Source organism: Rhinopithecus roxellana, chromosome 9 (genome assembly GCF_007565055.1).
Source record: "Rhinopithecus roxellana isolate Shanxi Qingling chromosome 9, ASM756505v1, whole genome shotgun sequence".
Taxonomy (NCBI): domain Eukaryota; kingdom Metazoa; phylum Chordata; class Mammalia; order Primates; family Cercopithecidae; genus Rhinopithecus; species Rhinopithecus roxellana.
The window spans coordinates 22,424,169-22,438,982 of record NC_044557.1 but is presented as its reverse complement, the minus strand read 5'-3'; the positions used below and the strand labels follow the sequence as shown (position 1 = coordinate 22,438,982).

General features: G+C 46.8%; 1 protein-coding gene across 1 annotated transcript in view; it reads left to right on the top strand.

The window, feature by feature from the left end:
• DLGAP2 (DLG associated protein 2) overlaps positions 1-14,814 on the top strand; it is a 905,804-nt gene that overhangs the window by 479,043 nt on the left and 411,947 nt on the right. Inside the window, exon 3 of the mRNA XM_030937560.1 lies at positions 7,162-7,194. Coding sequence (XP_030793420.1) covers positions 7,162-7,194 — 33 coding nt within the window. The remainder of the gene's footprint in view (positions 1-7,161; positions 7,195-14,814) is intronic.

Genomic DNA, 14,814 nt, shown 5'->3' with positions numbered 1-14,814 from the left:
TCTCGTGTGCACATAAAAAGCTAGGAAAGAGATTGCACCGAACAATCTTCTGCTTGATGAAATATTTTGAAAATTGTTAAAAACGAAACTAGAATAATTCCTTATATGACTGAATGGCTGACCAGAGGCAAATCACTTCCTTTCTTTGGGCATCTTTTCCTGAACTGAATGAAAGACGTAAACAAGCTGATTATTCACACACAGCTGTCATGGAGTTGGTAAGACTGGAGTCAAGAGCAGCATTGAGTTTCATAGATTAAACGGATATCAAAATAAACTATTGGTTATCCAGGGTGGGCCATTTACTTTTTAGCTAGTTGTTAACCCTGGGTGCACATCCGTTAGGCAGTGAGCACGTTTGGGTTGAATAATACCAAGACCTTGTTTTTCCTTAGCGGTTTAAAATAAGTTATTTAACTTTATTTTCTTTTTTTTGAGACAGTCTTGCTCTGTCACCTAGGCTGGAGTGCAGTGGCGCAATCTTGGCTCACTGCAACCCCTGCCTCCCGGGTTCAAGTGATTCTTCCGCCTCATGTCCCAAGTAGCTGGGACTACAGGTGCACGCTGCCACGCCCGGCTAATTTTTGTCTTTTTAGTAGAGATGGGGGTTCACCGTATTGGCCAGGCTGGTCTCGAACTTCTGACCTTGAGATCTGCCTGCCTTGGCCTCCCAAAGTGCTGGGATTACAGGCGTGAGCCACCATGCCTGGCCGTCTTTCTTAGGCTAAGCTTACTCTGAAGATAAATCTGCTCCCTCAGAAACATCCGAAAGTCAGATACGGCATTTCAGGACGTGACAATGGCTAGCGGAGAGGCTGAGCCATGAGCTCAGTTTGTCTCCAGAGCAGCTCGAGCCCTGGGTCTGCACACCGTGCACTTCCTCCTGCCACAGCTGCAGGCGTCAGGGGCTCCAGAATGAAAGCTCTGGGAGCCAGAGACATGCTGTGTTGATCGCAGGCGGCCCCAGCACGTGGAGCAACACTAGGACCGTGGTAGATGTTCGTTCATGTTCGCTGAAGGAAGAAGGGAGTGAATGAATGTCTCCTCTGAGGATAGCTGAGCACCCATGCGTCCGTCTGGCCATGAGAGCTTGGTGGTGCTCACATGAGGGTCCTGAGCAGGTAGTTATCTCGGACCAGAAGCAATAGCTTCAGGCAAAGAGAAGACACGTGCCCTCCCTGTCTGTGCATCTGACTTTCACGGTTGTTCCCTACAGTTCGTTGCTTTATTAAAGCCAGTCACTCCTGGGTTTGCCTTCATGTTTTTTCACGTCATTAAAAAAAAAAATTGAATGAGAATTGAATTTGAATGCAATATGTAATTGAAGGAACTATCCTACACATGATTTATTAATTAACATTGGAGCATACTTATGTCAACGTGCTTCCTGATTACAGTCAGGCGTCAGGTAATGATGGGACGATGCTCTGAGAAACTGTGCCAGCAGGCGGCTTTGTTGTGTTGTCTTCATTTGTACAAATTTAAGGGATATAAGAACAGTTGTGTGACGTGGGTGCGTTGTGCAGTCGTGAAATCTGGGTGAATATTTAGGGGTTGGCTTTGTGCTACGGGTATTTTTTCTTTATACATCAACTATTTGCAGTTTAAACATTGGTTTTCAAATTAGAAACCCATGTTCACAAGAATGTTATTCTGTATTCTTGTCTCCCTTCCCTAACCCATGCAACCAGCAATATTGTTACCACAATTTCTCCCTGAGAAATAACTTCTAAAAATTTACTGTCATTCTGGGCTGTTACTTAGCATTTATAAATATACATGACTATTGTTATTAGAATATTATCAATGACTATCTCCTAGCGTAGTACCTGACACAAAGTAGGTTTTCTATGAATATTAAGTCAGTATTAAAGAATACACATCCAAAAATAAAAATGAGATAGTGTTTTACCTTTTGCTCTGTTTTTTCATGTTTGGTACTTTTCTATTTGAGCAGATAAGATTCCATAGCATCCACAAATTATATTTACTTATTTATTTATTTTTGAGACAAGGTCTCTCTTTGTCCCCAGGCTGGAGTGCACTGGTGTATGTTGGCTCACTGCAGCCTCAGATTCCCAGGCCTAAGTGATCCCACTTCGACCTCCCAGAGTGCTGGGATTACAGGCACAAGCCACGGGGCCTGGCTGAATTATCATTTAAGCATCACTCAGTTGACGATGAGTGGGGTTTTTGGCCTCTGTGTCAGGTCATGTTGGAACACAGTCATGTGATCGTGGAGACATGTCCTCGTGTCATACAGCTGTGTGGCCAGGTTGTCATGCCATCACGTTGTCATCTTGTCCTAGGATCGTGTCCCATCGTCACGTCAATTATCACACGTCGCATGGCCGTGTCCTGTAGGCATGTTGCATATTCTCACATCATGTTGTCTTAGGTCATGTGTCCTGTAGCCACGTCACAGTACTGTGTGGTCACACTGTTATGTTGTCACGTGGGCCTGTTGTGTTTTCTCATAGTCATGTTGTCCTGGGTGTCACAGTCATGTCACACTTGTCACACTGTGGTGTTGTCACAGTGGTGTGTTGTGTTGTCCTGGGTCATGGTGTCACAGTCATGTCATGTCACACTGTGGTGATGTCACATGGTGTGTGTGTTGTCTCACAGTCACGCCCTGGGTCATGGTGTCACACGGTTGTGTTCTGTCAAGTGCTTGCATGCATGAGTGCCTATTCACATAATCTTGATAAAAGGTCATAGTTTCGTGCTCTCTGCTGTGTGAGAAGTGCTAGCGAGGCCGCCGGGTGCCATGGCTGGGCAGTGGCCATGGCGGCCTGGCAGACCTGCTGTTGTCTAGAGCTCCTGTTGAAGCGTGGCTGGACACGGTGCCTCCAGGTGGCTGCTGACATGGAGTCTTTCTTGATGAGCACAGCAGAGGATCCTGCCATGTGCTCGGAGACTTGGAAGAGGAAAGACGTTGGCGGTTTTCTCTCCCTGTCTCTTAGTCACTGTCGCAGCTGGAGGGAGGCAGAGGAGGACAGAGGACGGGGGAGGCAGCAAATTAATGCAATTGTCACAGCAGTCTGGTGCTGGGCCTCACATCTAGGCACCCCACGGGCCTCCCAGCACCAGGCCTCCCAGCGCCAGCCCTCATCCCGCTGTCCCTCCGCTGCCTGTGCTGCACGGCCCACGGCAAACGCCGCCCACGCCCGGGCCTGTCCCCGCATGGCTTCCTATAGAAGGAGCACAGACGCTCTTTGCGTTCATGGCTGAGTTGGAACCAGCCTCAGAAAAGCGGTACCTGTCCCCAGCAATGCTGAGCTCGGCCTCGCCCTGAGGAGCTCTGGCCGAGGGCCCGGGCTGTGTCCACCATGCACGGCTGCAGCAGCTGAGTGGTTCCTGTGCGTGCCGTTTCTTCCCGGGGCTCCAGGAGAGCTGCCAGGGCTTCTTTATCTCCCGGCTCCTTCGGCTGCTACTGCGCACCCCTCCCCGGGTTGGTGTCAGGAGGGAGGGCGGTTACTGCGGAGGCCGACTCCATGCAGAAGCCAGAGAGAGTGTGTGCTCGGCTTCCCAGACCTCAAAGCTGCCTCTCCAGAAATATGTGCATAAATTTAGAGTGGCCTCCATAGATAACATGCTCTATGAATTTGCACAGGAGATGCTGCAGTTTCCTCTTTTCTAGGAGATTAAAATAAGACACCTTGTGCCAGAAAACACTGGGCTGGGCTTTGGCTGTTCACGTCTGGAGCTTGGGGAATGAGCCAGTTCTCACTGGGCCGCACGTGGTGCAAGTACGGATTCACGTATACAAAACCATCAGGCAGATTTCTCCGTCTGTGTCAATTAGCATAGATCAGTGCCGTCTTCTAATTTAAATGAGACTCAGCACTAATGATGATGAATCCACAGTGTATCGAGGTTAATTCTCTACATTGTGAATATTTTTTTAATGGGTGTTCCTTGGGGAAGAATTCATTGAAAGGGTCCATGCTGCTGTTAGTAACTTGCTGTGTGTTCAGCTTGCTGGGTGATTTTAAACATACGTGACCTGTGACGAAGATGAACTCTGAGGAAAGCCTTGAATCTGTGGTCAGTTTCGAAGCACATTTTGGTTCACGTTGGACAAGAGGTGCGGAACCGCCGTTCTGATCCACATCTGAATGAGCCGCCCATGAGGCTTCCAGTCCCTCCTGGGGGCACGGAGTGGGGACAGCCATGCCCAGGGGGGCCAGTTTGAACCTGGTGTGCCTGCAGACTCAGTGCTGAGGGCTGGTCACAGATCCCAGCCTTGCGGGTCTCAGTCGGCCTCTCCCTACCCTGAAATCAGTGCCTCCTACAGGCACCATGGTGAAGCTGGCGTCTGCCCTGCTCTGGGGGAAACCTGGGCACATCCAGGAGTCTGCTCTGTCCCCATCGTGTGGCCTCTGATGGGTCCATCAAGGCCTCATGGTCTCCACGTGGGAGGCCGGAGCGGATCCCACAGTTCCTGACACATGTGTTCACTCCATGTTCCTGAGTGTCCTGCCAAGGTCTCGGTGGTCACATTTAGGAACGTCTTGATTAAGTAAGATGAAGTGGGCTCCGATGTCGTGCGCCTCCTCGGGGCCTCTAGTTTGGGAGTGGCTCTCATGAACGTACCGTGGGGGCGATCATTGGCAGCATTGACTTTTTGTTTGGGGAAGATAAAGTGATCTATGGCTTAAGATGGCTTCTCGCCTGTTGACTCTAAAATAGACTTTCAGGGCCTCGTGCTCTTATTTAAAGCGGTTTTTTGTCTGTATGACTCAGTGACGTCCTTCCCGGGAGCCTCCTGCCTTAGCTCTTCTCAGGACGAGAGGAAAAATCCCTTTTGAGTTTCGGGGGCCGAGTGAGTGTGCAGAGTTTTGACTTTTGGATTTTAGCTTCCCTGGCCCATGCGTTTCACTGTATTCCCACAAAGCCTGCTCCTGACTTTTCCTCCGTGGGCCTCACTCTCTGGCCCTCTGGTCCTACCTCTCCTGTCCAGGTGCTGTGTGTGTCGTCTCCTGCCCGGGCACTGTGTGTGTGCACAGGGACACAGTCGTGCCCGCGCCTCCTGCAGTCAGATGCCAGCATGGAGAGTCTCGCCTTGGAGACCGAGGGAAAACTGACTGTGGGCCCTCTGTTCCCCAGCGAGAGGCCCTCTGCTTCCCACTTTCTGCAGAATTTGTGAAGGAGTGGTGCCTGCATTTCCAGGTTAACTAAACCTGAGGGTCTGCTTCAGTGACAGCAACGATGGGATGGCCTGAGCCTGAGCTGGCTGCCCCATGTCCCCTCGGTGACAGGAGCCCCGCCTCCCTTCACAGGCTTTGCGGATGGTGGTAGCTGGGACGGAGGTGGCCCCGTGTGTGGACCACGGCCTGTCCCATTCCTCTCATGCAGAGCAGTGTGGCCCTGGGCCCAGGGCTCCTGCATCCGAGGGCTGCTCCTTCAGGTCCTGTCCTGCAGCCCCGACGTCTTCTCTCCCCTCCCCTCCACCAGTGCCCTTGAAGGCAGGTGCAGTCAGAAGTGTCTACCCCGAGGCGTGTGACTCTGTCTCCCCGAAGTCGGGAGAGCTCAGTAGAGCTCAGTCACAGTTTTAAAGGACGATTCATGTTCTTTCCTTTCCACCAGAACCCTCTCCCACTCGCCCACAGAGCCCGACGGCTCACAAACACGCGGGCCCTGCATGGGCTGTGTCCCCGTCCCGCCCAGCCACCAAGGTCACCTTCCAGGGGAACCTTGAAAGCCTGTGAGGCTCTGCCTCAAAATCCCTTGTTGCCTCCTAATTTTTATTTTGAACAACACCTCAACTCCCTTTTCAATGTTCTGCTCCCTCCTGAACGCCCTCCGCTCACCTCCCTGCCTGCCCCCCACCCTGCCCCATCCCTCCGGGCAGATGCTGCTGCTGTCCCCTGCCTGTCCCCTGCCTGTCCACCTTGTCCATGCCCTTCCTGGGATGTCTGTGCTCCCTCCCCAGATTCCTATTTAAAATCCTGCTTGTCCTTCAAGGCTCAGGCCAGATGGCATCACGTGGCGTCTCCTCTGTGGGCCCTGGGCTGTCACATGGGATGGCAGAGTGTGTGCCTCTATGGCTGGTGCAGAGGAGCCAGTGTCTTTCTGAGGGCCTATGCAGGCCAGCGCTGTCCCTGCAGCCTTAATATCTGACACACCTGCTCATTCCCCCTCCCACCCTTGTGGGCTCAGGGTTCTCGACACTAGTTCAGGGCTGGGGGTTAGGTCACCTTCCCGCATGTTCTCAGGAAAGTGGATGGAAGCTGGCTTTGAACCTGGGCCCACCTGGCCCCCAAGTCTGAATTCTTTCCCACGAAGATCTTGCACTTGTGTTTCTGTGCACTTGCTACAGCTTCCTTGTGTGAGGATCAGCTGTAAATGCTCCCAAAGTGTCTGTGTCTGTTCTGCAGACAGAGCCCAGTTCATAGTCACTCAGGGACCTACGTCCAGGGGACTCAATCCCTACCCATGGATTTTCGTGTTTTCTGGAAAGATAATACACATTTGCTCATAACTTGTGCCTGAAACGAGATGTAACAGAGCTGTAGCCAAAGTCAAGGTTTCAGTATTGCAACTGGAATAAAATATACCATTCTTGTTTCATCTAAGTAATTTGTGTTCAGCCATATACAGTTAAAAAGCTATATTTGCTGTGTGCATATGACAGAGAGGTTGTTATTACCAAACACCACAGTGTTCTCACACATAAGTGGGAGTTGAACAATGAGAACACGTGGACACAGAGGGGAACATCACACACCAGGGCCTATTGGGGGGTGGGGGAGGTGACGAGGGGAGGGAGAGCATTAGAACAAATACCTAATGCATGCGGGGCTTAAAACCTAGATGATGGATTGATGGGTGCAGCAAACCACCATGGCACATGTATACCTGTGTAACAGACCTGCACGTTCTGCACATGTATCCCAGAAATTTAAAAATAATTTTTTTTTTAATTCTCAAAAGTAAAAATATAATCTGTAAAACATTTGCCAAGGGTAGCTTTTGAAATAAAAGTTGCTGATGTGCAAGGTCGGAGCTGGCTTTGTTTACGGAGGGTCCACCGGCTCTGGTGGTCGAGTGGCATCATCTCAAAGTTGTACTTTTGTTGTTGCTGCTGTTGAATCTTTTTAACTGCATGGTTGAGACCCTGTGGGTGTAACCGCTTCTCTCTGTCTCTGTTTTCAGAGTCGCAGTGCACGCTCTGCGGGGAGCCGGAAGGTGAGTATCTGACATGCTGCCTGGGGTGGGCGGGGGCCACGCGGCTCACAGGTATGTGGCTGGTGACAATCTGCCATGAAACGCGTTGAAGAGAACCTTGAACATTGAGGACCCTTTCTGTGTGCTGTTTGATATAAACGTCAATAAAATAATGGAAGCAAAGTGCAGGGTGAGCGTTAGGACTGAGCCGCTCATCTCTGAAGAAGAACTAGCTTTACCGTCAAATTGCAATATTGTCTTTATTTTTTTTGTTCTGGATCGATAAATTTCCATCAGTCTCTGCAAGGTAACAGAGGCTGATACAGGCTTATTGGCTTTAAGTGCATGAACCCAAGGTGCCAATGAGCCTTGGCTGAGTCGGATCTGGGAAGCCGTTCCCGACTGTCGGTGGCTCAGCCTGAGAGTGTGTGGGGCCTTTGCTGGCCATGAGTGATGTTCACCATTGTTGCTTATTTCACTTTCCGCACAAGTCTCATGTGTTTTAAACACGCGGCAAAGCGGGGCCCTTGAGTCTGTCATTTGTTGACTGTTTGGAATGGAATTAGTGAAAGCCAGCATTGATGTAATATTTTTCGATGGTCTAATTGGAAAGAATAAGGAAAATGTGGTAAACACCTGACCCCTATTAATGGGGACTCTGAATTAACTGGAGCTTTGATTGCGAGGTCTGTTTTCAGCAGAAAGAGGCAAATTGGCTAGAAAACGAGTCAGCCTCGGGGAACACGGGACACTGCCAACCCCAGGGGTGTGCCTTTGGGTCAGAGCCCAGCCCAGGTCTGCTCCCACGATCCCAACCCATGACTCTGAGAGCTGAGTGTTAAAGGCTTCTGTACACTCGGGGCCACAGAAGCCCAGTCACATCCACTGGAAAGGCTCTGACCCACAATTTAAAAAATAAAAATAAAAAGTGAGTAGAGGGTTAACTTGGAACTTCTGTCAAACACTCAATTCCCTCATTTGGTGGCTAAGGGAAATATGACAAGGCTTTAAAACTTTTTCCTGTGTCATTTAGTAGGCATGAAATGCACAGATATATCCATGATAAAGTCAGTTACTGTATATTTTAAAATCTTCAGCTTCACTTTTATGCAAAACATCAGACTTTGGATCCCTGGCCTTTCCAGAGTCAAAAGTAATGTGATGTTTTAGAGTCAGGTGGGTGGGGGCTGTTCCCAGGTGGAGCCTGGGATGCTGGTCTGGGTGTGGCAGAGGCCTCCTGTGATGGGGAAGCCTCAGGTCCTTTCTCCTGGAGATGCCAAGGCTGCTGCAGAGGATGATGAAATTCTGCAGCCTGTCTGTTGGGTGTTTGAAAGCTTTGTTATTTCTTATCATTATAACTTCCATTGCCATTCCCACCATGGAAAGCTTATCATGCTTTGAGTTCATTTTTCATTCTCTTTCCCCCAACCCCCTATCGAGAGTTTTCAGTGTGTGAGAGAAATTGTGAAATATAAAACCTTGTAAATAGTGGTTTAAAAACATTGCATCTTGCTTTTCATCTACTTGTTTCTAATAACAAATGTCTGCCTCTGCCAAGGACAGTGGCCCGCGTGGGGTGTGTTTTGTTGTCGCGTGCCACTTAGTGTTGTCATGAAAAGAAGAGTTTGGTCCCAGTAAGTCAGAATCAGCGATGTTTGGAGGCGAGGGTTTGGACCGAATGAAGGCTGGTAAATCACCCCGGAGTCCTGGCTCAGGGATGGATGTTGGATGATTTCTGGGATTGACTCTAGAAGGGACCTTGGCTCACCCAGGCTGACTTGGGACTACCAGAGTTGTCTAGAGCATGGGGAGGTGGACTGGCTCCCTCGGGGCACTCCAGCCTCAGGTCTGTGGCCTTTCAGGCCCAGCACCACCAGACGTCAGACCAGAGTGTGCGGTCCTGGACAATCTCAGGGTCGCTTCCCCTGGTCACCTGCCTTAGCTCGACCTCCACATCACACATACTGTCGGCTCACAGCAAATGTGTGACAGTGGGGAGGGGAGGGGGAGAGGCGTGCTCGTTGCTGCTCTAGGGGCAGGTCAGCTTCCGGATATTTAAAACAAGACAGACTGGACTCCAAATAAGAAGAGTCCCCGTGTCCGGTGGGGAGCCCCGCAGAAGTCGGGGGGCTCTCCAGCCAAGGGTGGTGGGGGAGGGGCTGGGCAGTTGGGCGGTGGGGCTCACTGCTCTGGCCCCTCCCCACTGGGCCGCAGTTCTCTGAAGCTGACCGGGTGTTTCAGACGTGTGAGTGCAGTTGCTCCAGATCAGGGAGGAGGACGGGCTCAGGGCGAGGTCTCAGCTGTGGTTTAGTTTTTGCAAAACACTGTCATATGAATATTCATACATTTTTAAAATCATTTAAGTAATTAGTCTAAGTGAGAGCTGGCTGGGCGCGGAGAGTGGAATCTGAAATCAGCCTTTTTGTTCGATAATTTTTTCGGCAGCTTCTGTGAGTTATCTCAAATGTCGTGGCACGGAAATGACCAGCCAGAGGCTGGCGGCAGCACACGCGGCTTGGATGTGGGTGTGCAGCACTCATTACATCCAGAAGGTGAAGGCACCACCTCATTTAGCGTCTCTCTTTCTTTTCAGAAAGCTGTTAACAGCCTTCGGTGGCTAAGCCAGTGAAGTGGGAAACACCTATTTGCATTTTAATGATTAGTTCTTTCAGTGAGAGCTAGTTCTTTGGATCCAGATTGAATAATTAGCCTGGTCTCAGATGATAATATCTGTCAAACAAACACAACCTGGGGCAAAGTTTACAGGACGCTGGAGACCTCAGAATTCTATAGCTGGGGAGGCTCTACAATGGTGTGGCCTATTTTTCAGAGAACTTAAAATTTTAATTATATATAAAATGTAGATCATGATCTCAATATGCATATTACTTACATGTTCTGTATTACAAGATTTTGAAACTTGTGAGACTATGTTTTCATGAGATAAAAATGTTTAATAGATTGGTTGTTATTTATTGGTACCTTTGTTCCTACCAAGAATATGCAGACAGCCCAACTCTAAATCCTTGAAATGCAGCGTGGCGTGAAAACGGAGCGGCAGTTTGCTTCACGAGGGTCTTGATGCCTTTACCAGGAATGCAGTTTCTGCAGGGTTCTGCTTTGCAGAGACCTCTCCTAATAATAATCATAAATTTACTAAGAACAATCTCAGTTGTCATCATAATTTGCCAATTTAATACTAAGATGGTCCCAATTTGTATCATTTTCTAAGTGATTCCTGTTACCTTTTAGATAAAGGCAGTAACCAGATACTATAGAGTGATAAGATGGCAGGCTGGTTTGTCTTGACATAGCAAAAATTCGTGTGTCATATAATCTGTCAATTTAATATAGGAAAATAAGAGTACATGATTCTTTTTAAACTTTATTGACAGATGCATGATACTACTTGCTTTTCAACTAGAACACGGGAAAATTTATGGACATTGGGTGGGGTCACGGATGTCAGTTCATGGATTTGTCTGTTGGTTTACATTTTTATGGCTTAATTTGTTACCATAGCAGATAGATTTTCCGAGGTAGGAAGACAGATAATGATGCCTGGTGGGGCCGGGAGAACGTATCTGAAATCCACAGCGATGGGATAACAGTGTCTTAGATCTGTGTTATTTGCCCCCATTAAAACTAAGAAATAAAGTAAGCTATTAATATTACTATATAAATGTAGCATGAGAAAATGCTACAAAAATGTTGGGATACGTTGACATGAAAGATTCTTTAGCAATAGAGGCCTTAAGATTGGAATTTTAAGACACAATAGATGATTTGTGATGGCAGAAATATATATTGGATTACTTGGATAATGTTTTAGAAATTCCAGGTGAAAAGCAAAATGCAAGTCTTAAAAAAACCTAAGTAGTTTAAGGTACGAGATTTTCTTTCTAAATCTGTTTTCATTTTTGTTGTTTTTACTTTGATTATTGGAAAACACAATCTGCATGCTGCCCTGGGAATTTTGGGAAGACAAACAGAATCTTATATTTTAGCATTTTGGGAAGACATACAGAATCTTATATTTTATCACGAGTAGGAGGAACCCAGGTCATCTCTTCTCCCTTCATAACTCATAATCAAGATATTGGGAAAGTTTTCCTGAAGTTAGTAACATGAAGTTCTTGATTTTTAAATGTAAGATATTCAAGATTTTCCCCACAAGTGACTCAAAACAATGCAGTCTCCTTAGTGGTTTTTTGTTTTTAAACTTAATTGAATGTGTGTCGTCTTGACATTTTAAGACCTCTTAACAATTCTGGGGATAAAAATGATAGGGTTCCTTCTTGAAATTGCATATTGAAGAGCTTAGAAAGTACCCGCAGTCCTGTTCCCTGCTCTCTGTGGAGAGGAAAGGCACCACCTCTTCAAAGAGGGCTGCCACCCCATCTCTCTAAGACCATACCTTTTTCATTGAATGCTCTGTATAAAAATGGTCTTTTCTGATTGCTATTTGTGGTTTTCAGTGATTATTGTTGCTTAAGAACTAAAAAGTTCAACTAATATTTGAAGGAAAACAGACTCAGCTCCAGCCAGTCCATCTTCTAGGACCTGAATATGGTTAGGGTTGTAGTGGAAGTCAGGAAACAGTCTCTAGGGTAAGAGACAGAATACTGCTCCTCTCTTACCCCAGATGGAAGACTGAGTTGACCCCTGTCCCATGCCCACTAAGAATAAATAAAATACTGTACAATTTGTAACAAAATTTATTTCAGTGCATAGTTGAGCTTGGATGAAAACAAAAGAAAGGGGATCCCCTGAGCCCCAAGAACTAAGAAGGAATTCCAGCCAGGGGATCAGCACGAGTTCCAGCTGCAGTAGTTCCTGAGATGCAATCCCAGAAAGGGGCCTGGGATGGGGCTGGGATTGCAGTCTGTGTCCTGTGAGGCAGGGGTGGTGGAAACACTGGAACTGAGCCTCTTGAATCAAACCCAGACACTCACCCAGCTTCCCCGTTTGTGAGAAAAGAACTGGAAAAACATGCCTGAGAAAGTGTGGAGGAAGCTTATCACACATCCAGGGCCATTGTTAGGTCATAAAGTTACCAACAAGAAATGCACACTCCAGGTATGGATCTGAGATCTGAATTTATATTACCTGTGTGTTGCAGAAGGACAACATGGTGACATTCATATGAAAGTTGTTCCAAAATTAGTTATGATTCTCTAAGGGCTCTGGCAGAATCAAAATCACAAACTATCTACACAGAATTCTTGACAACATAGGGGTCAAAGGACTTCTCCACTATAAAATATTACCCACTTTAGATAAACATACAGAAAAGAATATAATCCATATAAAGAAACTTTAAGGAAGTGGTATGGTTTGGCTGTGTCCCCACCCAAATCTCATCTTGATTTGTCGCTCCCATAATCCCCACGTGCCGTGCGAGGGACCTGGTGGGAGGTAATTGAATCATGGGGGTGAGTCCTATGCTGTTCTCATGATAGTGAATAAGTCTCACAAGATCTAATGGTTTTATAAAGGGCAGTTCCCCTGCACACACTCTCTTGCCTGCCGCCACGTAAGACATGCCATTGCTCCTCCTTTGCCTTCCGCCATGATTGTGAGACCTTCCCAGCCAAGTGGAACTGAGTCCATTAAACCTCTTTTTAAAAATAAATTACCGAGTCTCAAGTATTTCTTCATAGCACTATGAAAATGAAATAATATGGGGAGTAAGAAGACACAACAGGAGAATGAACAACCAAAGCCCTAGAAATAATAGACTTGCCTAGATAGTGGATACATTTACAGGTATTAAATAGATTTTCAAAAGAAACAGGAACCATAATTGTAAGAAGTGTCTATTATGAGGAAATAAAGACTTAAAGACAAACAGAATATCTGGAAACAAGATAGGTCATTTAAATAGACCGCTATGTGGATATATTATTAGAAAGTAGATTAGACAGAGCTGAAAAGAGAATTGCCAAACTGGAAACTAGATATTAGGATATTACCTAGGACTTTGCATAAAAAATATAAAGGGAAATAGAAGAATTAAGATGCATGGAAGATGGCTTGAGAAACACAAACACATGCCTGGAATTAAATGAGAAATTAAAAAACAATGGGGAGAAAGGAGAAGCGGCATTAGTCAAAGAAGTAAAGGCCAATATTTTCCTAGAACTAAAGACATTTATTCAGCCTCTTTGATCTAAAGACTCCTAAGACTGAAGCCAGACAAGTACAGACATTCCCATGCCTTCTAAAGTGAAACCACAGAATAGGAGACAAAGAATCAATAAAGCCAGAGAGAATACAGACAAATGTATTTGATTTTCAGGAGACTTTTAATAGTCAATATTGATGCCAGATGACATTGGAATAATGTCTAAGAATTTCTGAGACAGTAAAGAGAGTGAATAAAATGCAAAATATTTAATGTAAAGGTGAACACAAGAGGAGACAGGTAGGGGAGGGGAGAGAAAAAGGCTCAGACAACACAAAGCACATGGTAGGATGACTCAGGTACTTTTATAGATAAAATCATTGTTTAATGATAAAGGGAATCTGCTCCAAGAAGCTATAAGAACCACCTACTTTAGAATAGATTCAAGATATGCAAAGAAAAAAAATAACTACAAGGAGAAACCAACAAATGAAAAATTGTGGCAGGAGGCATCCTTGTCTAAGGACACAGAACCTCATTGAAGGGAGTGAGTCCCACCCAGCAAAGGAAGAGATGCTCTGAAAGGGGTTTCCCTGGCCCCCAGCATTCCCAACAAGGATGCTGTCTACTGTCTGCTGAAGGGGGGTTCTTGCCAAGTTCACAAAGTTTAACTTTTTGCTTGACTTCAGTCCTTTTTTGGCTTATGTGGCGTTTTAGCAAGCACTTCTCCAAGCAGCCATGCTTTTATTGGAAATATTTGCAGGACCCTTCTGGTTTCCAGATAAGCACAGATTCACCTGGGTGACATTCTCTCTATTGGGCAAGGTGTGGAGCAGGAAGCAGCATCTCTACTCTCCCTTCCCAGGGTCCTCAGAAGCTCCAAGAATCCCTCTCCACATCACCCTGGTCTTTATGGCCAGCCATAAATAACTATTACCAAAGCATAAGTGGATCATATCATTTCCTTCCTTAAATGTTGTCAGTTCTTCCTCTGTTGGATAAATTCCACATTCATAATCTTGCCCCTACTGGTCTGTCCAATGCTATTTAACCACATATGAAATAGGCACCCTCTGTTCTCAGTCACCACACACTGATGTCCAGGTCCGTAGGTGCACCTGGGACATTGAAGGCTTTACAATAAAAGCACGATACGGTGATGGGGGAGGAGGGCTGTTGAGTGCAGACCGAGTGTGTGTGTAGGTGTTTGTGTATGTATTTCATGAGCAAAGAGAGCTGTTGAGGAATACTTTGGAACACCTCCCCTCTCCCCGCTGTGTGTGCAGCTTCTGCTAGGATAAGGAACGGCTTGCTCATCAATTCGTTACCCCAGCAGAAGGTGCACACACAGCGGGGAGAGGGGATGTGTAATAGTTTGTATTAAAAATAAAAAGGGGCCAGGTGCGGTGGCTGACGCCTGTAATCCCAGCACTTTGGGAGGCCGAGGCAGGTGGATCACAAGGTCAGGAGATCAAGACCATCCTGGCTATCATGGTGAAACCCCGTCTCTAGTG